Consider the following 25,727-nt stretch of genomic DNA (forward strand, 5'->3'; position numbering starts at 1 on the left):
TCGTCTCACTTCAGACGGGGTTGGATACCAAGGTAAAATCCTCAGTGAGAAAGAGGGGACCATGGCCAATTCCCAACAATGGGGTTATGGGCTGTCTGTCAGCTCCATCACTCTGCTGCCAAGGGGCCTGGGAAGATACATTTGTGTGGAGGAAAATGAGAAAAGGTGGGGTGGGAGTAGAGGGGTTCTCAGCCCTACTCAAATGCATACAGCTAAGACCTGAGTCTACACTCATTAGCACATGAAAAATGCAGACTACATTCAGCCAACCTCCTTTCCACTGTGGGATATCTATGGAAATGCACACTGCACCTCAAAGTCTGAAACTTGACACATGACAATGAGTCAGTAAATTTCTTAACTTTCAGTGACATACTCCAGTGGGCATAACTACTGAACGGAGGTCCATTCTGTTCTCTGCAAGGCTCCAGGAAGTCAGATCTCCATTCTTCATGCTCACATCCCCTGGAGACTCTCCGTATCATCACTCTCTGTATCAGTTCATGTGCAGTTACTATAACAAAACGCCCAAGATTGGCGATAGCTGGAGTTGGTTTCTAACTTTTTCAGGTTCAAGGGCTTAGTGCTGGCTTCTGCTTAGCTCTGCGGAAGGCCTCTGTGGTAGTCTGAATGAGAATAGTTCCCCTAGGCTCATACGTTGTTTGAGTACTTGAATCTGGCGAGGTGGGGTGGCCTTGTAATCCCACACTGAGGAGGCAGAGAGACAGGAAGCTCCCCGGGGGCTTGCTGGTCAGCCCGCACAGATTATTTGGTGAACCCCAGGACAGTGACAGACCCCACCCCATATGGCAGACAGCTCCTGAGGATGACATGTGAGGCGGTGCTTCTGGTCTCCACACACACATATTCCCATACACACACACACACATCAACACACATGCAGTAGGGTGACCATGTAGTTAGTGACCCAGTCATGATGGTGCCACTTCCCGGCTAAAACCAAGTGTCTCAGATTCACTACGATACCACTGTAACGTGAAGGAATTAGGAGGAAAATGCATATTAATTATTAAACAGAGCTTCTTAGATACGTGAAAACAGGAATGTTCATCATCTCCAGATTCTCTAGAAAAACCACAGCTGTGGAATCCTCCCCTCAGAGTCGGGATGCGCTTCATCCCACAGAAGAGTCCAGGTGATTTATTTTCATAAGAAAAAAAAAATACTTTAAAAAAAAAAGTCTTTGTTTTTCAAAAATACAGCTACGACCAGCCAACGTCTCCGGACAGCTGTGAAAACATTCAGCTGCAGTGAAGGCCTCCTCTCTTCCCACCGCAGCTGTTCAGCACAGGGCAAGGCTTATTTTCCCCTTCCACTACTGCTTCCAAACCCCAAGTTCTAGGTTTTCAAGTGCAAAATGGGGGCTGTGCCTCAGTGGCTGCCAAGCTAAGCAAGGGTCGGGGTGGGGCAAACGATTGTTCTGGAATCGTCTTGAGTAGGCTGCCCCCATGTGGTGATTACTAAAAACACACACGGGGGTCATTCACTTCCAAGACCACATTCCCAAAGTGTCTTACAATCAGCAAGCACGGCATCAATCAGGTGGATCCACCTGCCAGGCCACCATTCCAGCTGTGGGTGGAGACCTCTGCCTTCCATGTAGGACCCTCTAACCTGCCCCTCATTCCCCATCTTTTACCACGAGTAGCATTTATTTTTAGATATCATTCAGCATATAGCAGTCCCCATTATCCCGGGGTGGGAGTATATTCCGAGATGCCTGGTAGGTGAGAGGCCAGAGATTATACTAAGTCCATTTACACCATTCATGGGTACACATGAACACTCACAACGTTCAGTTTTTCATCGAAAGGAAGCTATTTAGAGTTTCTTTTTGGTTTCTCCGCTGTATCCAAATTACCATCTCCACTACTTTCATGCCTTGGGGTCCTTCTTAAATAGAACAAAGGTCAGCCATATACAGGAGCTGTCACACTGCCATACTAGATCCGATGCCCCCAAAGGGCTACTGAGTGACTAACAGGTGGGTAGCTCACAGTGAGAAGCTGGCAGACAGAGAGAGTTCACCTTGGGCCCGGTGAAGAAGGAACGTACTGAAGGTTCAGGAGTTCACTGCTCTACTCAGAACGGCAGTCTCATGAGTGGCTTATTGTGGGATTTTGGACTGAATACTGCCAGGCCCCGCTGATCCCACAGACAGAGAGCTAAAACTGCCAGTCAAGACTCTGCTGTAATTGTCACAGCTGATGCGCTTGTTCGTTGCTGTTTTCTAAAATGAAAAGCTTTACACAGTATCTCAGACATGGAAAGATATAATAATAATAATAATAATAATAATAATAATAATAATAATAATACAAACATACATACATACAGGGCACTCATTGTCCAGATTAACAAAACAGGACAATGGTGCCACTCCTGATTTTGAATCCATTTCTCAAGATAAACAAATGCTTGGAACTGGAAGGGTGGCTCATCAGTTAAGAGTGCTGGCTGACTTTGCTTTTCCAAAGGACCTGGGTTTGATTCCCAGCACCCACATGGAGGCTCACAACTGTCTGTAACTCCAGTCCTAAGGGATCCAACGCCCTCTTCTGGCCTCTGCAGGTATCACGTGCATGAAGCCCACAGACACACATGCAGGCAAAACACTCATAAAGTAAAAAGAAACACATGCTTCCTCTCTTAAAATAGAGGCTCTAGTGTTAGAAAATAAATCAAAATTACAAATGACTTTTAAAGTCTCAATTAAAATTTATAAATAAACGATTCCCCTCAACTCAAATTTTACACTATGGAGCCAAGGTTGGCCTTGAACTGGTCTTCCTGACTCAGCCTCCTGAATGCTGGGGTTACAGGCATGTCACCATGCCCAAACCAAGTTCCTTCTTCATCCCTTTCCAAATGCAGGTAGTCAGCTCCTACCCAAACTGTTTAGATATCGGACTTTGCCCCCATACTGAGCATGGCTGACGACCACCATTAATTTAAGTGCTGATGACTTGTTATTTTTTTTTCCAGTTTTATACTCCAGTCTTACACTCTAGAATAGTTATTCATGAGTAGCATGAATAGCAGTGCTTTATTTCTTTAATCTGAGACAGATTCTCTAGCCCAGGCTGACCTTGAACTTCTGACATTCCTGCCTCCGCCTCCAGAGTACTGGGATTGCACGTAGGCACCCCCAGGCATGCTGTGCTGGCGACTGAACCCAGGGCTTTATGCATGCTAGGGCAAGTACTCTACCAACCGAGCTACATATCTACTTCCTCCTCTTTTATAATATTTTTCATTTACGTTCACCCAACCTGGACATAGATAAGGTCAAGCAAAATTGCTTAGCATTTTTATTCAGTACATATCAGTAAAAAAATAGACATTAAATAATAAACATATAAGACACGAAACTCAGTAAGTCAAGGAAGGAGAGGGAACGAAGATAATTAAAAGATTGATTGTTCCAGCCCACTGAGCCCTAATCCCAAGCCAGGTAGCCTGCTAACGCTTCCCAGCGACCAACTGTCTCCTTTGGCATCACACAGTCCGGGAGGGATGTGATGCGATGCTCTTCACCGCACAGTGAAAACTAATGGTCTTAGAAGTGCTCCCACTGGGGTGAATACCCAAGCCTGGCTCGGAGAGAAAGCAGAGAGAGAGAGCAGGACAGGAACAGGACTGAGATGAGAGGAGAGAAGTCCTCAGCAGGAGGAGGAAGGCACCTCATTAGCTCCTCCCTCCCAAGGTGAAGGAGGAAGGCTCTTCACTGCCTTCCTCCATTCTCAAAGTCATGGCAAGGACCACAGAAATTCCCATGCTAGCTGTTTTCCCATTTCCTTTCTCTAGTACTCCAAGGTGAGTGTTAATTGTGTGGTGTGTGTGTGCGCACAGTACATCCACACTCATATCCAGCCCGAGGGGAACACGGGCTATCTGTCCTGGTCCATCGCTCTCTGTCATATTCCCTCCAGACAAGGTCTCTACGAATTGTACCGAGGCTGGCAGCCGACAAGGTCCTCTTGTTACTACCACCATGGCACTGGGGTTATGGGTGCATGTGACCGTGTACATTTTTTTACGTGGTGCTGAAGTTTCAAACGCATGTCCTCCTCACGCATGCGCAGCAAGTGGTCCTATCTATTAACCCATCTCTCCAACCCCAAAGCTGAGCTTTTGAAGAAGAGGAACGAAACGAGAATAATTTTACTATTAAAAGGAAGAGAGTGCCCTTGTGCCCCATACCCCTCTTCAGAGGTCCTGTTTTGTGTCGCACACATGCTGTGCTCTCTCTCTCTCTGTGTGCGCGCGCGCGCGCGTGCGTGCGTGCGTGTGTGTGTGTGTGTGTGTGTGTGTGTGTGTGTGTGTTTCCCTTTTGTTTTGTTGTGTGCTGGAATTGTAGCTAGGGCCATGTGCACACTAGGCAACTGCTTTACTATTGAGCTATCTCCCCAAACCCCTGGCCATGTCTCCTTGTTTGTATGTCCAGGAATTTGTCGATGATATACGCAGACAGGAAAATGCCAGGGTCAAAAAAGTACCTTCAACTCTATGAAAGGACTTTTCAAAGGGCTTATTTCACTTTGAAGTCTTTACAGCAATATGTCAGCTCCTGGACTCTTACAAATGTGTCAATATCTCTACTTGTCACTATTTACTTATTGTTGGCATGGCTGGTGAGCACAAATCCTAAGGAGCTGGGCAGCTTTTCACACGTCATTGAATCGCCACATGCCCATGAATGGCCATCTGCCGTTTTTCTATCGATTATTTTGGTCTTACTGATTACTAAGTCTTTTACAAGACAGCCATCACCAGCTAAAGGTTTGCTGTAGACACTCCCGATCTGTGACCACCTTTTCACTTTTTCAAACGTAGTCTTGATGTAGGGAGACTCAGCCACTGCAGGTAGCACCATTCCCTAGGCAGAAGGGAAGGGGGGGGGGGTCCCCGAACAGTGTGAGAAGAGAAGGCCAGCAGCAGGAGAGCAAGGAAGGGTCCAGGCATCCATTCCCTCCGCTCTCGACTGTGCATTCGATGCTTTTGTTCCGCCTTGACTTCCCCACTGTGATGGATTGCAATCTGAATTGTAAGTCAAAGAAACAACCCCTTCTCTAAAATGCCTTTTGTCAGGGTATGTGTTACAGCAAAGGAATTGAAACTGGGACAGTCGTTGGGTCCTGTCCTTTCTGATTATAGCTGGAGCTCTTTTTGTCTTATTTTGGCTAATTGTGTGTTTTCCAATCTTTTCCAAGAACCAACTTTAGGCTCTATTAACGATCTCTCATAGACATTTGTTTTCACATTAATAAATTAACAAATTGGCTCTTTGTTATTTTGTTTTGTTTTCTTTTTAAGATATGGCTTCACCTTTAATCCCAGCACTCGGGAGGCAGAGCCAGGCGGATCGCTGTGAGTTCGAGGCCAGCCTGGGCTACCAAGTGAGTTCCAGGAAAAGGCGCAAAGCTACACAGAGAAACCCTGTCTCGAAAAAAACCAAAAAAAAAAAAAAAAAAAAAAAAAAAAAAAAAAAGATATGGCTTCATCTGTAGCCCAGGCTGGCCTTGAACTACTGCCTCAGGTTTCCAAATGCTGGGACTGTCGTGTCGGAATGAGCCATGATGACAGGCTTTGCTTTTCATTATCTCCATCCTTCCAATCACCCCCTCATCTTTCCTCTAACTTCCCGTTCAGTGTTCATGGTACACATTCCCAGCCTTTCTTTTTTTCTACTATAGGCGTTCAAGGTTGTAGAGTCACATGTGAGACCTACCTTGCCTTGGAGCTGAGGTGTTGCCCACGGGGAACTCATTGTCATGGACCCTTTCCTCTGGAAAAGGTACTGCAGGGCAGCTTCCAAGGGCCCACGAGCCCCGATCACCAGGACCTTCTTTCCGTCCAGCGTGACTCCTACCAACCAATGCAAACTCAGTATTAAAAATCACACCTCAGAAACTTCCTCCCAGATAGCTTTAACTGAAAGAACATCTTTTTTTTTTTTTTTCTTTTTCAGAGCTGAGGATCGAACCCAGGGCCTTGCGCTCGCTAGGCAAGCGCTCTACCACTGAGCTAAAATGTGGCTTTTCTTGGGGAACGCCTCAGAAGAGGGTGTGGAAAGATGATAAGACACACAGGTCAGGGAGGAGTGGCTGCGGAACAGTATCTTCTAGACGCGACAGACAGCCTTGCTCCCGAGGTCTCAAGAGCTGTGGCTGCCTGCACAAGACCAATCTAGTCAATGTTCCAGCACGGGTAGGGGCTCACAGGCCCCACTTCCGGTTGAGAAGCCACAGACCCGTGGACAGACCATCTATGTTTAGGCAACACACTAGTTGCACTCAGTAGGTTTTCTTTTCTTAAAGAACATGGAATTGCAAGAGACACTTAGATGGAGGGGTCTGAGAGGAATTGGAGAGGAATGAGAGGTGGGTTTGATCAAAATAAAATAGTCATTGAAATAAGAATGGAAGCAGACAAAGAAAAACAAACATATAGAACTTGGCTGGCTCAGCAACACGGTGTGCTGACCGTAAGCTAGGAGAGAGGGCTGTAACCAACCGGATTCTCCTCTCCTGCCTATGGTTCTAAGTCTTCCGGCTCATTTTCTTTCTACACTTCCTTACAAATATAGGACCAGCTGGAATTGGCCTGTAAGAACTTTTGGCAAAGACCTACATGACGGGATGCCCTGACCCATTTCACAGAGCTCATATTAGTGGCTGCTGACTACAAGGTAAAACCTGAAAGTTCATCTTTTGATAGAACTTCACCATGCATTTTCAGAATTTTGACTGCTGCATGCTTGAGGGTGGGACGAGGGGGAGGGGGGCATCTGTTTCTTTTCTCTTCAAACTGGGGCTGAGAAAAGTTGAGTTTCTGTGTTCTCAGTTAGGAAGCCGTTAAAGACATGAGCTGTCCCACGATAATTATTAGATTCAGTAACCAAAAAAGATCAATCATCTGTCTCTATTTTCCTGGCATGGGAATACATGGTCAAAAGAAGAAGGAGAAAATTTAAGTAGGTGCTGGCTACTGAAACAGACCCACTTGCCAATAAATCTCCCCTGGGAGCTCTACGCAAAATCCACCTGCTTGACCATGTCAGTTCTAACGGTGAGACTTACCTGTGTACCTACAGAGTCACAAGTTTGCTGACTCAGGAAACATTTTTGCTGTGGTTATTTTGATTGTTTCTTGAGAGACACTGATGTTTAAGATGTTAACACTCATTTGTATTTATGGGAAAATGCTTTCAATTAGATTATTTACATCCCAAAATAAGAACTGAGGAAAGTCAACATTGTATAACACTTGGAGACTTCAACAAGTCATTATTTTAAAAACAAATTATCTAACGAGCAGTAAGTAGAAAATAGCTTTCTTCTACGCTTCATTTAGAATCTGCCAGCAACAAATCTTCACTGAAAAACAAACAGACAGACAGAAAACCCCAATACACAGAACAGATCATTCTAGAAGGAGGGATCACCAGACCTGATTTCTCCACAAGCTCTACTGCAGCTCTGGCCAGAGGTGAGACAAAACACTCAGGGGCATTGCCTCTCGCCAGCTTCCCCAGATTGACATCGGTCACCCTGGATCAGAGAGGAAAAGGACAAGTGAGTCACAAGTCAGCCAGTGTTGACAGGACAGCCTCAGTCCCAAATAACAGCAAGCCAGTGACAGACAGGTGAGAGAGACGTCTGCTTCTCAGAACAGTGCAGGAATCTCACTAGGACCCAGCACGAGGCCATGCAGGGCTGCACTTCACACCTCCAGAGACACTTTCAGTGGCTGCAGCACCCTGACACGCTGCAGTCCACTTTCAGAGCTCAGGACCGTCTGTCACTCTAGAGACTCACAGGTTGACTTCTCCTTGGCTTTGGTATTTATCACCGTGGGAAATTAAGGAAAAACAAGGAACCTCAAATGTGCTATCTGTGGTATCTGTGTGCCTTTCTCCACTCAAATCTAGAACAAAGAATTTAAACCGTTTGCCAAGGTGATGTGCTCTAGCCAGATTAGCAACAGGACGAAGGCTTTGATTCTCAAGGTCTGAAACTACATCCTCCTACCTGGGGGGCTTCCTGGTCCACTCTAGCAACTTCTCCCTTTATGATTATTATGGAATTGGAGGGTTTTTTTTTATCATCCATCCAACCATCCAATCTATCCATGCATCCATATCTCCATCCTGGAGAACTCAGTGCCTTACCTACGCACACTCTCCCACTGAATTACAAACACCCCAGCCCTCACAAAACAATGTTCTAACCCTTGTTTGGGGTCTGCCCTTGGTCATAAAGAAAGGATGGAGTAGAGGAAACCAGTGTAGTTCAGTGAGGTATGAAACTCTCAGTCCAGCTGCTGAAGGATACACTAGACAGAAGTCTAACTTTATAAATCTGTTTACAACCTTATAATCCTAAATACAGCCTTGTTGCTTTGTCTACAGGTAAAAGTATTTCCCATGCTTCTATATAAGAAAAAGGAGCTGAGCGGTGATGGCGCACGCCTTTAATCCCAGTACTCGGGAGGCAGAGCCAGGTGGATCTCTGTGGGTTCAAGGCCAGCCTGCTCTACAGAGCGAGCTCCAGGACAGGCACCAAAACGACACAGAGAAACCCTGTCTCGAAAAACTACAAAAAAAGAAAATGGAGCTTTTGCTCCCCAGCAAACACACTGTTCCTCCACTGGGGGCTGGTGGCATTCACTATCCTGTGATACTTAAATCATACCATGGCAGCTCACAAAACACCCAATGGTCAGGTCACAGTTCCTTCCCCCACCTCAAAATTTAATTAGAAACTGGTATCATAAATTGTGCAGGGGTGGCACACACCTTTAACCACAGCACACGGGAGGCAGAGGTAGGTGGATCTCTGAGTTCAAGGCTAGCCTGGTCTACAGAGAGAGTTCTAGGACAGCCAGAGCTATGCAGAGAAACCCTGTCTTGAAAAACCAAAAAGGAACTCATATTATTAATAAAAGCATTTGTTGGTTTTTTTTTTTTTTTTCAACCAGTCTAAAAGTAAAGGAGGTTTTGGGGCTCCCATGGTATCAGGTCCCAGGGTTTCTTTCACTGTTTAGTCGAATTACCAGGGAAGATTATTACTGGCCAAAGAGTCAGAAAGACAGGAGCCTGTGGATTAGACATGATAGTGCAGGGTTAGCTCCAAACAGACATATAGTTTCCAAGACACATGACTTTGGTTCACAAAATTTTAAAACTTCTCAACCTTCTAAGCTATCTAAAATAATTTTTTAAAACTAATTACTGACAGACTTGCGAAAATTAGAAATTTAGAAAAAAAATCACCACAGACAATACTCATCAATAAGATTGATTATTCTCTTTTATATTTTCTTACCCATCCACATCTTTTTCTGGCTTCAGAGCATCAAGAACTTTGTTGCTCAATGAATCCTCAGAGATCTGAAGGGCAAGGCCATGCACTCTGGGGTCTTCATTAATCTTCAAGATTTCATCTATGATCTAGACAGAAAAAAATATTAGTCTTGTGAAAGAAAGAGCAAGTAAAAAAAGTTGATGGGGAATAAAAAGGATTTCTGCATAGGCTCGGGAAGATGGCAGAGTTGGTAGCATGTGTGTCCACTGATGACGTCAGCTGGAATGTACACACACAAAAAATGTTGGCCTTGGTAGTGTAGACCTGTGATCGCAGTACTGGGGAAGTGGAGTCATGCCGATCTCTGGGACTTCCTGACCAGCCAGCCTAGCCTAGTAGATGAGCTCCATGCCAATGAGAGACGCTGCCTCAAAAATGAAGAGGTGGGTGACTACCGAGGAGGTTGTCCTCTGGCTGCGGTATGCACGTGCACAGAAACACCTATGCAACCAGAGTCCTAAAGATGCACCTTCAGTCCTTGTTGGAGACTCTGGTGTGAAACACAGTGAAGAGTCCATTTCCTCTTTATAGCTTAGAGAAGCCTCAAAGAAACCCGGACGAATAAAGCTTTTAATAGCTTCATAGTTCCTATGGTCCTGCCATGTGCTAAAAAACAACATCAACAAAAAACCCCAGAGCTTCCCTGTTATTCCAGTTTAGACAGACAGAAGACAACTCCCTGCCAAATGACCACTTTCAAGTCAAACACCTACCAGTTTGGGGGGAGGTCGGGAAGCCTGCAGCCAAGCCCCTGACCCAGGTCCAATGGTGCCTTTGGGTCTAAGACATCACGTGCTCAATAGAGGTTTCCCAGCAATGACTCCAACCAGTGTCCCGGGCTCTGTGGTTCACTGGATCCGAGTGGCACTCCAGAAGCCTCTCCTAACGCTCAAGCACTGAGACTGATTCTTCTCACTTCACAAAACCACTGACTCAGAAGTGGGAAGACTCCTACTCACGTATGTGGGTCCCCCTCACAGGAAGCGTCACCTTACCATTTTTATTTTATTGCTTGGCAAAAATATCTGTGTTATTACTACCATCTGGTAGGGAAGGAAAATGCTATTTGGTACAGAAAGAAAATTTGTCTCATTCATTCAGCTGTGAACTGAAGTTTTGGGGGGTGGGGGTGGGGGTGGGGGTGGGGGAGTAACAGAATGTGAAAGATTCTGCAAGGCTGGTTAGAACTTCATGATTGTGGCTCACTGGAATGTTAGAGATCCGGGGATAAATTATCTTGGGCTATCTTTAATCCTTTTTATAGCCATTCACTGCTCACTTATGTATTTAATCTAACATCCTTTAACTACCAAATGAAATTCACTAGAACTTAGTAACACACCAGTAGCTTCCACCAACCTCAGAGGACTTAAGAGGCTTACAGCAGACCAACACAGAGGCTTCAACACTGGCATCACATAGCACTGAGGCTTGGAGCAGAGACTTGCGTCCCTGGTTGGCTGTTTACACACACACACACACACACATACACACATATATATATGTATATATACATGTATATACATGTATATATATATTTCACATATATATTTATATTTTGTTTGTTTGCTTGCTTGTTTTTTTGAGACAGGGTTTCTCTGTGTAACTGTGGAGTCTGTCCTGGAACTAACTCTGCAGACCAGGCTGGCCTCAAACTCACAGAGATCCCGCCTGCCTCTGCCTCCCGAGTGCTGGGATTAAAGGTGTGTACCACCACCGCCCAGTTTCATCAATGTATTTTTAAAGTGCCTTCACTGATGACTTTTTTTTGTTCTACTACTAAAAATCAAATCAAAACAAAACAAATTCTGTGAAGCTGGGAGGGAGCTGGAAAAATGGCTCAGAGCCAAGAGCACTGGCTGCTCTTCTAGAGGATCCGAGTTCTGTTCTAAGGTACCCATGTCAGGTGCTCACAAGCTCCAGGGGATCCAGGATCTCTGAACTTCCTGGGCACAGCACTCATGTGTATACATTCAACCATCACAAATTAAGAAAACCAACCAAACATGTTCCAAGCATCTACTTTGTACAAGTTCTAAGTAAGGCATCTAAACTGCCCTGGTAAACCTCCTATGCTAATAGGGAAGCAGGCCTAGTCCTGATAGCAATAACAATGTAAGTTCTGAAAATGACCAAGAATGTAAAGAAAAACCAAGCGGAACAAACCGGGTGAAGAGTCACAGAATGAGGGGGGCCAGAGGCTACATCTAGGCAGAGCTCGGGATAAAATAAGGAGTTGGCTGGGGGAAGAACCAATCAAAACAGAACAAAACTGGAATTAGAAAAAGCTTAATAAATTACGCCACTCAATATAATGCCATACTCATTTATCAAAAATTCCAGAAAAAAAATAAGGGAGTGTGTGTGTGTGTGTGTGTGGGGGGGGGGGGGGGTTGGTAAATGAATCCTTATCAAAAAATTGTCAAACCAAGTGTGCTCGGTGTGCATCTATAATCTTGGTACTTGGAAGGTTGGGGCAGGGGGATTATGAGTTTGAGGTCAGATTGGGCTTCAGAGTGTTTTCACGGCTAGCCCAGGCTTTACAGTTGAAACTATCTAAAGAAATGAAAATGTGACAACACACAGTGAGTGTCCTGGAAACAGCTGGCCTACTTCCCTGTATTCTGTTACTGCTGGTGCCCTTCATATTTGGTACTTACTATAACTAGCAAATACCTTATTAACCGCTTGCTGAATACCTAGCTTCCCTTCGTCCTTAGAAATGATCTAAAGGCCTCCTGGCATTAAGACCACATTTCCCTGCCTCCTTCAGTGTCTGGCCAGACAATGCGGTTACAGCAGATGGGATAGGAGCAAAATTGTGGTCTACTGAAAAGATCCTCAGAAGGAGGGAAGAGTGTAGGCAGGAGCCTGCCTTCATCCTTTCCCTTATTAGACAATGACCTTTACCGGAGATGCTGGGACAAAGAGAGAGCGGAGACTCTCACTCTCAACCTCTGTGCACAGCAAAAAATTACCTTTCCCCATAGAGTCTTGATCAGACTCACTTCATGACAGTTACTAAAGACACAGAAAGACAGACCACAAAAGCACACTCCCAGCTCATCAGTGACTGGCCCAACTGCTGGTTCCCACTGACCAAGCAAAACAAAATGCATGTGAAAGCAACCTCTGGTCCTTCCAGATGCCTGAACTTCGGGGTACCCTCAGGCTGAACAGGCAGACAGTGACCCCTGAAAACTGGCTGGCTTTGGGTTGTGATGTATTGTGTCCCCTAATATACTGTGTCTCCCAATAAAATTTACCCAAGGATCAGAGGAAAAGCCAGTCACTATATTAACATAGAAGTCAGGCAATGGTAGCACACGCCTTTAATCCTATCACTTGGGAGGCAGGGATCTGTCTGGATCTCTGTGAGTTCAAGGCCACACTGGGAACAGAGCCAGGCATGGTGATACACGCCTTTAATCCCAGCACTAACCATAGAGGTCTGGAGGTGTGTACAGACAGGCAGGAAGTGACAGAGCTGGGCAGGAAGAGGAAGTGATGTAGCTGGACTGAGAGAGCAAATGAGAGAACAGAACAGAAAGGCATATACGTGTGGGTAGACAGGAAGTAGCTCCCTTTGGAAGCTGCAGAGTTGGTAAGTGAGGTTGGCTGTGGCTTTTCCTATTCCTCTGATCTCTCTCAGGCTTTAAGCCCAATTTCTGGCTCCAAGTTTTTTTTTTTTTTATTAATAAGACTGTTTAGCAATTCGTCTACATTGGGTAGCAACATTCTCTGATCTATTGCCACCAAGCCACTCCCACATTCCATTCCTCCCATACAGACTTATTCCTCCCTAGAAAAGAAAACTCTTCTGCCCAACCCTGAAGGGGACTGCAGGCTACTTCATACTCTAAGGTTTTCGGTTGCTCTTCATCAACTGTGATACAAAAAACACTCAAGGGAAAGTTCCAGAAATAAACAATTCATTAGTTGGAAATTGTGCACCTCACTGAGTAGCGCGGTGAGATCTAGAACCAATCAGACATGAATCAGTCCTCTGTCTAGCACATCTACACGTGTGTGCGGGACCCGTTCCTTAGTTACTCAGGAGTCACCTGAGTTCCCAGATCAGCTGTGGTAGCTTCACAGTGTTAGTGCTTAAGTAACTTCGCTTTTACTGAATAACCATGCCAAAGCATGAGAGCATCAATGCTGGTGATTGAGATAAGCCAAAGAGAAGCCACACAGTGCTACACGGTCTGTACTACTGGCCGTCTAAGGTATGTGCTGGGTGTCTTTCCCTGCCCTAATCATCTCTGTATCTAGCAATGATCATTTTGAACACATTGAGTGGAGTTGCTTTTGATCCTGGGGAGAACGTCACCATGACAGGTAGAGTTGACTCCATCGTGGTGATATTTTATTTGTGCTGAAATGTGTTGATATTTTATTTGTATGTTAATAAATAAAGTTTGCTTGGAGATCAGAGGACATAGCCAGCCATAAACAAAAGTCAGGTGGTAGTAGCACAGGCCCTTAATATGATCACATGACAGGCAGAGTCTCTGTGTGTTCAGGGACACAGCCAAGTGTGGTGACACATGCCTTTAATCCCAGCACCAACCATAGAGATCTGGAGGTCTGTATAGACAGGCAGTGACGAGGAAGTGAGGTGTCTGGGCTAAGAGCCAATGAGAAGGCAGAACAGCAAGGCAATAAAGGCGCAGGTTAGACAGGAAGAAGCTGGTTCTCTTGGGACATAGTGAGCTAAGGTCAGCTGGTGGCTCTCACTATTTCTCTGATCTCTACGGCTTTCACCCCTGTATTTGGCTCTGTGTTTCTTATTCAATAAGACTGTTTAGAAAGTCATCTACACTCCACCATCTTCAACTTGGTGGTACTCCACAGAGACGCTAGAGCAGTGGGAAGGAAGGGCTGCGCTTCACATGACTTTGGGATGCTTTTCCTAGCAAGTGACTGTTGATTCCCCAACATCATTCACGTCTTCCCCCAACACCTCCCCCCCAAACAAACAGCAAACAAAATAAAACCCCAAACTTAGTTATTCCGGATTCTGTGATTTGAGGTTTTCTACCCCGGGAATCCTAATCTACTCCTCCTTACCACAGCCAGCCAGAGGAAAGGTAACCACAAAGGCTCCTGCCCTAGACCATGGCACACAGTCCAGGTCTGTCACATGTTTATGTGGGCTGCTTCTCCCACACTTGAGATGACACCGGGGAGTGACGCTGACAGGCACAACTAGAGCGATGTGGCCCAGGATGGAAGTTCTGTCAGCGGTCCCCAAAATGCCAATGAAGGAGTCTCAGAATGCTAAGCCTAGAGAGGCCCTTGAAGAGCACCCTGTCCTGTTCCGACATCACATCAATGAGACTATGGTGACCCTGAGATGCCAAAGGAATGGTCCAAGGCCCAAGATGCTGCTAGGATAGGGCAAAACCAGAGCCAAGTCTCCAGACACCCCCAGCCCAACAGTTTTCTCATGAGATGCTGCTGCTTCTACAGTGAATGAACAGCTATAATGACATGAGTTCCTAGCTTGTCTTCAGTAGAAACCAACCGGAAGGGAGAGAGGTGATCAGATCTCTTTCCCCTGGAAACTCAGCCACAGGAGAAGGCTGAGCCTGCACCCACCACTGTGGAAGAGGCTGATAGGCCCGATGAGGAAAGGAAATGAGCTAGGCTGACATTACCTCATCTTCTCCGCTGTCTGGAGGCAGGCAGATGTGAGTGATGTCTAGACCAGCCTGAAAAGGAACACAAGATTCTCTGTCACCACAAGAGAATATGCTGTTAGGAATTCTAATGAATTGCTAAAATGACCCGTTCTCACCTCCTTGGCCAAATTCTGGTTTACTTCCTGCATCAAGCTATCACCGCCTGCCTAAGGGCAAAGGAGCAAAGGGAGAATGTCACAGCATGAAAATACCTTGACAATGTATATCAACCACAACACAGAGATCACGTTTGTGAATACAATGAACACAAGTGACCTGAATACAAAGATGATAAGAAAAAATACAGAAAAGACTCTTATTGCCTTTGGAAATTGGGCTAACAGCTGGGATTTACATGCATATTAATTTCTTGGACTTACAAATTACATCATTTAAAAAGTGACAGATTGCACGTTATAGGATATGCTGGTTTGAAGGAGAATGCCACCCCATAGGCACATGTTTGAATACTTGGTCCCCAGTTGGTAGACTGTTTAGGAAGGATTAGGGGGTGTGGCCTTGTTGGAGGAGGTATGTCACTGGTGGTGGGCTTGCATCATTTCCAGTGTGTCTCTCTGGATCCTAGTTGAGGCTCAAGATGTACTCTCCCACCTGCCCTTATCTCCATGCCTTTGTTCTGTCATAGACTCTAAACCTCTGAAACCATAACCCCAACTGGATGCTCCCTTTTACAAGCTTCCACGGTCATGGTGTTTGGTCATAACAATAGAAAAGTAACTAAGACATGGAGCATACAAGAATGACATTATCATGGCCAGCATCACTCTCTGTGAAACACCAAAGACAGGAGTTTGGAAGTTTGTGTCTGTGTACTTAGGTTTAATGGCAACATGGAACCAGATTCCCAAGAAGTCCAAGTTCCAAAACCAACTTCCCTGCTGTGGGGAGATGTGGAAGCTTTCCAAAGGATGCAGGTCACATGGAACACAGTTCTATAGTCTCCCAAACCAAGGTACCATTGGCCGCCACGCAGGCTGCTATTCTGATACTGGAACAGCCTGCCAAGCATCACCATAACAGGCCAACTACTGGGCTGAATTGCTTCCAGGCCTGGCCCATCCTGTTATTTTCCTGCACCTGTCACCACACAGGGATGCCAATAACACAGTGCCAACGGCAGCGCAGGGCTAAGGGGCCACAGCCAAGGAATAAACACGGGATGCAAAGTCCTCTGACACACTCGTGACTTTTGACACTTGGGCTGTAAAACATTAATATGTACCTGCCGTTACCTATTTGTCTTCCCCAGAAACAAGAAAGGACTGACTTGCAAGCCATATTTGCTAAGTATTTCTAAGTGCATGGGGGTTAGTATCTATCGTGTCCTGTGATTTATGTGGGTGCCTACCTCCTGACCTCAATGCGCCACCTACGCGCGTCACAGAAGGTTGAGTGATTCCAGCCGGGCAGTATCTAACCTGTACACACAACAGCACTTGCCACTGAGTCCACTGCTTTGACAGGACAAACGCCTGGTCTCTGTTCCTAAGTATTTGTTAAACTGCACCGTAAAATAGTAGGAGAGTACCATGGTCAGCGCTTACCTGGATAACAGCAAGGACTGGTTTAAAGGCAGGGTTTTTTTCTTGCAACAAAGTCAGCACTTCTTTGGAATTGTGAATGACCTCTCTATACGGAGAAAGAAAAGCACCAGAGTCATTTCTTTGTTAGGGATTCGAAAGTACGGGCACAATGCGTGTCCTTACAAAGCTTATTACTGTAAGTGAACCAGACAACAGAGGGAGACTGAGATTGAAGGAAGGCAGGGCACAGTGGCACCAAGGACTGCTGATGCAGGCAGTGTGTACTGTTGCGATAACGCCCGCGCTACCACCACCCGTTCACCATGTCCGAGCGAGGGGCTGTGGATTAAAAAATAAGGGACAAGAGACAGCGGGTCATTCACCTCAGAATGAGGAATGCCGTTTATTGAAAGAGGGAGGAAACCTTAAATACAGGCTTACAGCACAATGGGAGAGCCCCAGAGGGCAGAAGTTCACTATTGATGTTTACAATCTTGCATCTAAGCTGTTAACACCCAATATGCAGGATACACAAACAAGGAACTTCCCTAAAGCATTCAGGAGGATGAATACTGGCAGGGAATTAGCATAGGGAGGATATCTGGTCAAGGTCGGCAAGCAGGCAACAGCTTTACTCCATATGGGAGGAGACCAGGGCCCTACAGTATAGGGACACAAACCTGTAGTCCTGGCTCTAGGGAGGCGGGTGGGAGAGCATTGTGAATTCAAGGCCACCCTGGACTACCTGGTGAAACTCTGTCTCGGGAAAAGTAAAGAAATTCAAAAAGAAGCATTAAAGCCAATTCTGGATGAAATGTGACAACCAGATTTTTAAAATACATAGAGGGAAACAAGCTACATGTGAACATGAATTTCCAAGAGGCTAAAATTTTTTCTCATGTCGTGTCCAAGTTTAACATAATAAGAAGTCTGGAGCCAGTGAGGGGACTCAGTGGGGGAAAGTGCTTGCTGCCAAGCTTGCCAAGCAGAGTCCATCCCCCGGACCCATATGGAAAAGGAAGGAACTGACTTGACTCTCCCAAGTTGCCCTCTTACACACACACACACACACACACACACACACACACACACACACACACACACGTGCAAATAAATAAATGGAATAAAAAATTTTAAAGTCTTGGTTTCTACTCTACACAATCCCATTCTTTCACCCTATTCCCTTACTCCTCCCCCAAGAGGAATTAGTTTGGGGTACAAAGGGAAAAGAAATGTGGGAATGGTGATGACTGAGTGGGGTAGGACAAAGAAATGGTGTCTCTGGCTACATTCCGGGTCCCAGAGTTGAAAGGAAGGATTCTAAGACAGAAGAGAAGGGAACGGAAGAGGGAAATTACAGATGTGGGAAACCGAGGATGCTGTAGCTTGTGGGGCACCTTCTGAAGACAGTGTTAGACTGCTGGGACCACTTGCTTTTCTGCAAGCAGTCTCGCTCCGAGCCCAGGAGTGTTCTCCTTCACAGCCAAGCAGAGGAGAGGCGCCTCTCAGATGTGCAAACCTATATAAATATGGCAGAGCCAGGCTTCCTTTCTAGAACTTTCTAGAGAAGTCACTTTGGAAACCACCATCACCTCTACGCCACGTCTTCACTGGCACGTCTCCAGCCATCTACTCTGTTTCTCTCTCTCTCAAGGCAGACGGAAAGGCTACTCAAAGCAGTGCCCAGTTTCAGTGTTAAAAGATTTAGTTGCTCCCAGGGACGGCGGGGTGAACCTGGGGCCCCACACAAGCTAGACAAGCACCATAAGGCACTGCCAGCTTCAGGCCACCTTTAGATACTGTTCTCAGTGTTAATTACATGCACCTAACAACTTTCAAAAAATGAATGAGTCTCAGCCAGGTGCCATCCGTAGTAAGCTGCCCCAAACAAACAAACATCTCCCAGTTTTCAGAGTGGTGGCTGAAAAATGTTAAGTGGAAGGTCCTAAGCTCTGGTGCAGGTGGACACAGGGAGCAGGGTGCTCAGAGAACCACAAAGAGTTCAAAACTTGCAGCAGAGTTAATCTTCCTGCTGTCACGGACGCTAACCGAGCCAGGCAGGCGTGTACTGCTAGCAATTATCTGTTTTGACTTTGGTTTTATATACTTGGGACAAAGCAGTTCAGTCTCCAGGGAAGTAACTTCATTATTGTGCTCATACGTGAAAAATTTGGAAAAGTTCACTTCTCCAGTGATGGGTCACAAGGGTTCTATGCCACACAGTCGCCCAGCATGGCAGAGCAGCTAAGTAACTATGAGCCAAGCTGGGTCCATATTTTTGCTTGGTCTCGGGAGGTACTGCGGTGTGAGCACCAAGCACATCTGGGCCTAAGGATCCTCTGGGGACCATGATAAAAATCAAGGTTCCGCCTCAGAAAGTCTTATTCAATATGCTGGCCTGGGGCCCAGAAATGTATCATTTTAAATTAGTGCCTGGGGGTTCTGGGGCATGGCCTATGGATAAACAGCCAGGCGTGGCACTCAGGCCTCCAATATACTAGAGAAGCCTTCTATGGAGGCTGGCTTCCTCACCTGTGAAACAGGTAGATTTCAGTGGCTCTTTACCTTTTTCTTATTGTTTGGACACATTGTTTTTCCTGCTACTAAAGCTACCTGTTTGGATGGGAAATGTCCCCCTCACAATCATGTGTCTGAATACTTGCCCACCTGCTGCTGCTGCTGCTGCTGTGAAGGTTGTGGACCTTTAAGAAGATGGGGTCTTGCAGGAGGAAGTGGGTTACTGGGACAGGGCCTGGAGGTTTCAAAGCTTGGCCCTACTTCCGGTTTACTCTTGCTTCTGACTTAGGACACAATGTAACCAATTGCCTTCCCTCCTAGCTCCGAGCTTTTGCTGCGGACAAAATCCACTTGAACTGTGAGCCCAAATACACCCACCCTGACTCCCTTGGGTTGCTTTTCGTCAGGTCTTGGCCATGGCAACCAACTTTAAAACCTAAGAATGCACAGCAAAAACCCCTCCCGTCTTGCCCACCCTCACACAAACGAAAGGAGCATTTCAATAGGTAAGCTTGATAGGTTTAAAGGCTTGGAGAAATGGCTCAGCAATTAAGAGCACTAGTTGCTCTTCCAAAGGACCACCATTCAACACCCACCACTCATCTGGGGGCTATCACCTGTAACTCCAGTTCCAGAGGTTTGGATGCTTTCTTTTGGCCTCCAAGGGCACCAGGCATATAAGTGGTACATAGACATACATGCAGGTAAAACACCCATACACATAAAAAAAAAAAGTCAGTTGTCAGAATAATTGAGGTATGGGCAAGTAGAAGATACAGCTACACAAAGGGGGTCCACAATGAAATAATACCACTTAAAAAAATTTGGCTGGGGTGCCCATCCACAACTGGCCGTAGGTATCATGTTTCCATTCCTTTCACTGATTCCTGCAGTACAAAACAATGCAGTACAAAACAATGCAACAAACAGCATCCCCCGGTCCAACACATCTGAAAAGTAGCATTAATGTTTCCAAAGATGTGTCTATGCCCTTGTGGGGGAAAACCTCAGTTCTGCCTGGAAACAGTGTAGCTAAAACTTGAAGCGTCCTATGACTAAAGATAGGTGGGTTAAGGTTTAAGCTGACATCTTTCTAATTCTACCCGTTAGTGACACTGTTACTATTTCTGTCCCTACCACCAGCTCTGTCATCTCCGCCTGGCTAACTGCATAAAGCCTATGAGCTGAGCACAAAGCTGCCTTGTCCTAACAACCACATTCCTCCTTCTCCTTGTGGCTCGCTGTGGCCACGCCCCAGTGTGGGCGAAGCAGCTGGCCATGTTACTGAAAACTACCAATGCTATCCCTGAATGCTGGGACCATTCGTTAACCAAGGTCCACACTTCTCAAATCTTCCAAAGGCAAAAGAAGGATCCTTCTAGGAATATGAAGCTGGTCTCCTTCAAAGACAGTTACTAGTGTTTAGAGAAACGGTCCAGGGTAAAATCAGTGGAGAGCTGTTTCATAACTCTTTGCTTTGGCCATTGGCAGACACATCCCCCATAATAGCTTCCATGATAAAGCTGACCCCAGCTACTTCCTACAGAGAGTGCTTTCCCAATCCTCTTTTTCAGTAACAGGATTCTGAGTTTCAACTGCATATGACCATACCTGGGTCTCCCAAGCCACTCTCCTGCACCTGGCTGGGATCATGTGACTAGCTTCTGGCCAGAAGAAGGAGGTGCGGACTGTGTAGTGAGTAGTGAGACACACAACCTGGCTGGCAAGTGACAAGACCAGAAATCAGGAACAATGAGTCACCACCCTGGGGACCATCCCGGAGCCTTTGCTCTGGATATTTCCTTTGGGTGTTGCTATGGAACACCAACCACTCTGTAGCCCAAGCCTTCAATATATGGACCCATGGGGTCCAACAAACAGACTGCTGTCACCTACTCTGCAAGTGTTGGGGGTTGACACTTCCTTGATTGATTGACAGACAATAACCAGAAATCACAATATTTCCAAAAATGACCTTTCAGATCATGGCCATTGAGCCACACCATTCTATAACTGTCGCTGTGCTTCTTGGGGACTAGATGCCATATGGTTTCTGATGTACATAGATGATGGAAGAAATACCATCCTAAGCTCTTGCACAGCTGCTTACTCGGGGTAACATCTAATCTGATCACTTCTCCACTTTCCAAATCCCACAGGCGCAGGCAATGATAAATTAGCTGTCATGGCCACAAGACACAATCGATGAAAAGACAATTACTAGGTTCAGAGCTGCTCAGGATATGCATTCTAGGATTGCTAGGATAGTATAAAGCTTATGATGGCTTCCTTGAAGTAGGTGGCATTGTGCTTTCCATTTACAGGTGAAGATGCTGAGACCAATGGCCTGTCCAAGCTCTCATACCTAGTAGTCCTGGCACATTGTAAAAAGGTTCCTAAGCACTGTCCTCTGGTCCTGTAGCAGAACCAGGAAACCACCACCCATTAGCTAAAAACGCATGCACATGCGCATACACTTTTATTTAATTTATGTGTTCACTTATGTTTGGGGGCACATGTGTTGGTGTGTGTACACACCACAGGTCAACTTAGGGTGTTGTTCCTCAACAGTTGCTCACCTTGGTTTTGGAGATAGGACCTGTAACATTGGTCTGGAGATCTTGGACTCTGCTGGGGGTGGGGTGGGAGGGCTGGCCAGTGAGCCCCAGTGATCTGCCTGTCTCCACCTCCCCAGGACTGGGATGACAAGAGTATGCCACTACATCCACATGGGTGTAGGGGATGGAGCTTAGGTCCTCATGCTTGCCCCAGCCAGTGTTTGGCTAACTGAGCGATCTCCCTAGCCCAGGCTTACATTTTAAAACAACAGGTAGAAACATAAAAACAAGGATATTTCATAGCATGGAAAACTACAGGAAATTCAGATTTCAGTGTCCATAAAAGGTTGAATTTTATAAAAAAAAAAAAAATCGTGGGAATTTGTCCTTCCTTGTTACAAAAGTATCTATGTGGTATTTTCAATTTTTGCTTCTTAGTCCACTAAACCTTAAGTATTTACTCTCATGCCCGTTACACGAAGTTTGCAGATCCTCGTTTATTGTAAAAATAATAACTTTGTTGAGGGCTATGTGAGACAATCCCCGGGCCATATATTTTTGCTCATTTAACTGTTTCCATGGCCCCAGTGGGAGCCACACCGGTAAGGGCTTTCCCGCCTCCCGCAGGTAGATCCCTGGTGGGTCCCTGGAACCGCAGTAGCCAAAGCAAATCCACTTCTCTGGATAGGGCCTGCTTCCTGGTCTCCCCCGCAGGGGCAGAAGGCTGAAGAGCGGGGGCGGGATGTGGGGACCGGACGCAGACTCGGCGTCTGCACAGATCCCCACTGGACAGAGAATGAACTTTCCAGACAGCCGCGCCGGAGCCCGCGCGCTCTCCGAGCGGCGATGCTCGAGACTGTGCGCAGCAACCTCCAGGGCTTCCGCAGTGGGTTTTACCGGAGCCTCCCGGGGCAGGGACAGCAGTGGCGGGATGGCAGGGCCATCCTCCTTGCAGCTCTCCCGCCCTGGGCCGCGCCGCCCCTTTCCTGTCGGCGCCACGCCCGGCGCGGTTGCATCAGAGCCGGAGGCGGGCGACGCACGTGGAGCGGGGCGTGCGGTCCGTGAGGCGCGCGCCGGCCGGGGGATGCTCTCACCCACAGGGTCCCATACTCCTGGCGTCCCTTTCCCCCGACACGCCCTCTCTGCCGCCAAAAGCCAGGCGCCCCTTGCAAGTTGGCACCAAGCATTCTCTGCCTCCCGCCCTACGGAAACGGTCCCTCGGGTCTCCCAACCACCGAGAGCTCTGCTGTCCCATCCTTGGGTCCCTAGTTGGGGACCGGCGCGCAAGCAAGCCGGACACTCACCTGACGATGGAGTCCGCCCCGGAGGCCTCTGGACTGCCGGGGCCACGGATGCTGAAGGCCTGGCCATCTTGCAGCCGCCGCCCGCGCACCCCCTCGGGGTCACCACCTCCGCGGCTGCTGCTGCTGCGGCCGCTGCTGTTGCTGCACAGCTCACGGAGGCGACGCGCCGGGCCCGGGGGCAGCTGCTGATGGCCGAGCTGGCGCAGCAGGAGAGGCAGGCGGGCGCTCATGGTGCTGCGGGGCGCGGGGCGGCTGGTGCTCCGGAGGCGCCGAGATGCGGCAGCAAGTTCCTCCCCGGCTTGGCGAGGCTGGCGCCAGAGAGAGCCAAGCTACACAGTAACGGGCCGGCAGCAGGAAAGACTAGGCTCTTCCTCGTGGGAGGAACGGAGGCCCCTAGGGGGCACTGCACCTAGTGGCCGTGACGTTCGGGGGGCGGGGGCCAGCGGACGCGAGGCTGCTGGTTGGAGTTGCCTGAAAATCAAGGCAGAGGAGGTGGGGCATCGGGGTTGTGCTGAGTGAGCCCTTGCCCTGAGGTTGTAGGGCCAACCCTTCTGCACCAAAACTAGGTGACACCCTTGGTCTTCAGAATGCAGCTCACTTTCTGTAGGAGGTAGTGGCTCCCAGTCCAGTGTAGACCAGAAGGAAGGGTTTCTTACATGGGAAGTGGGAAGTGGCCTAAGGGTAAATGAGTCAGTACTTGGTGTTTGTAATGTTGGCTTTGTGGCCTCCTGTGAGTCACTGGCCTCAGGACTGAGAGTCTTACGAGGTTTATAATTTCCAAGGCTAGTGGGAATAAGATCATAACTTTGTAGTCCCCAAGTAAGGTGGGATAAAATTCTTTCAAGGTAGACAGGTTTTGGGTCCTCATCCTGCGCCGTGGGCTGGAAAGATATATCGGCCAGTTAACCCCAACCAATGTAAGAAATTGATTTCCAACGGGGAGAACCTGGGGTTTGCAGAGAAGTCATTGGTGTGCTGGCAGAGCTGTGAGCTTGCCCAATTCCAAGGATGAGCCTCCTCCTTTTCCTGTTTAAACATTTTACTTATTTATATGAATGTACTTGCCCGGGCCCACAAGTGGAGGTCAGACGACACCTTGACACCTTGAATTTTTATGGGGTGGGGTGGGGGGTGGCGGCGGGAGTTCTGGGGCTAGAACTCAACTTCTCAGGTTTGGCAGCAAGTGCCTTTACCTAGTGAGCCGTCTCGCTGACACAGGGGTCCTGCTTTTGAATTGCATGGCCAAGCAAGTTCCAAAGAGGGTGTTATGTAAAGCTATGTATCTGAAAGCTCTAGATAGGGAAGGCCATTGCGTTTGAGAAAAAAAAAAAAAAAAAAGTGCACCCGATTGGAACCGGGAATCACAAAAACTTACTTGCTGTGAAAAGTCCCTATGATGGAAGTGAGTCAGACGGTAAGCCATTTTGAAGACAGTGTTTGAGAGGCTGTCTTCACTCATCATCACTGCTGTGGATTGGATAAGAACCTTAAAGGTCCATACATTAAGGACCTGGTCACCAGCTTGTGATGCCATTGGCAGATGGAAGGATATTTTAAGAGTTGAGGGCTAGATGTAGGAATTTAGGTCATTAGAGATGTCCCTACGAAAGGGATATTGGGACCTCTCTTCATTCTTTTCTTCCAACTGCCATGAGGCAAACAGCTTTGCTCCATGATGCACTGCCTTGCCACAGACCCCAAAACTACAGGCTGGCCATCCATTTATCTCAAGCCATGAGCTCATAATAAAAGCCCCCCCCCCTTCTTAAAAGCTTCCAATCTCAGGTATTCTTTACAGTAATGCAAAACACCGTTGAAAGCGCTCACGATGATCCAGCCCTGTAGAGTGTCACACTCTTCCTTTCAATTCGGTGACATGCTAAGGTACAATCTGTCCCCTCACCTGCAGGCCAGTCATTTTAAACAACCAACATTATATTTTCTAGTCTTAAAATTTTAAGTGAGCTTTTTGTTTGTTCTTGTATTGGACGTTAAGGTAATTTGTTTGAATCACTGAATTATGGGTTACAATGAATTCATGTCAGTTGTCTGAGAAATGACTAATAGAATGTCATATTTCACACTGTTTGAACTAAGGGCTAGCCCATCGTGACTTATTTGCAATCTTAATGGGCAATTAAGAAAAGAAATCACGTGAAAGTTCAGAATAACAAATGCCTGTGCTGAGGGGACAATTAAGGTAGTTTACTCAAATGCTCAGAATATTGGCGTGGATAAGCCCAGAATCTGTGCCCAGTCTGGACCTAAAGACAACACAGTCAAGCCCAAGCCAAGGTGCTATCATTACCCAGGAGGAACATAGGGTTATTCAATAGGAAAGCCCCTCTTAAAAGCTCAGGCAGTGAAGGCTTGCTTCCCAGCTGGTGGCATGATTGAGATTCATGAATAGATTAATTCATCAGCAATATAGCTGAATGGACTGTTGAGAGGTAGGACTTACCTGGAGGAAATAGGTAACTAAGGTGAAATCTTGAAGAATGTATCTTGTCCCTGGATCCTTCTTCTCTTCTCTTCTCTTCCCCTGCCCATCTCTGTCTCCTCACTGCCATGAAGTGAACAGCCTTGTTAGCCACATGCTCCCACTTCCAAGGCCACAGAGCCAGCCACTCACGGACTTAGCTGTGAGCCAAAATATAACATTCTCCCTTTTAAGTTGTTAATGTTGAGTATTCTGTCCCAGGGCTGAAAGGCTAACTAACATGCACAG

At 46.9% G+C, this 25,727-nt stretch overlaps 1 protein-coding gene across 3 annotated transcripts in view; it reads right to left on the reverse strand.

The window, feature by feature from the left end:
• Positions 1 to 24,033, reverse strand: part of Mthfd1l (methylenetetrahydrofolate dehydrogenase (NADP+ dependent) 1 like) — a 189,627-nt gene extending 165,594 nt beyond the window's left edge. The window contains exons 1-7 of one of the 3 annotated variants that reach the window (XR_008221180.1): positions 23,000 to 23,874; positions 16,642 to 16,726; positions 15,193 to 15,243; positions 15,053 to 15,106; positions 9,351 to 9,475; positions 7,474 to 7,574; positions 5,753 to 5,889 (exon numbers count right to left, since the gene is read on the reverse strand). Coding sequence is in view for 1 of the 3 variants with exons in the window: in XM_052750965.1 (XP_052606925.1) it covers positions 5,753 to 5,889; positions 7,474 to 7,574; positions 9,351 to 9,475; positions 15,053 to 15,106; positions 15,193 to 15,243; positions 16,642 to 16,726; positions 23,000 to 23,229 (783 nt within the window). In the remaining 2 variants the exon portion in view is untranslated. Of the gene's footprint in view, positions 1 to 5,752; positions 5,890 to 7,473; positions 7,575 to 9,350; positions 9,476 to 15,052; positions 15,107 to 15,192; positions 15,244 to 16,641; positions 16,727 to 22,999 lie in introns of all 3 variants that reach the window. The other 2 variants (XR_008221181.1, XM_052750965.1) reach the window with 2 other exon arrangements.
• Between the last annotated feature and the right edge of the window lie 1,694 nt (positions 24,034 to 25,727).

The sequence above is a fragment of the Peromyscus californicus genome, unplaced genomic scaffold (genome assembly GCF_007827085.1).
Source record: "Peromyscus californicus insignis strain IS unplaced genomic scaffold, ASM782708v3 Scaffold_22__1_contigs__length_63687245, whole genome shotgun sequence".
Taxonomy (NCBI): Eukaryota; Metazoa; Chordata; class Mammalia; order Rodentia; family Cricetidae; genus Peromyscus; species Peromyscus californicus.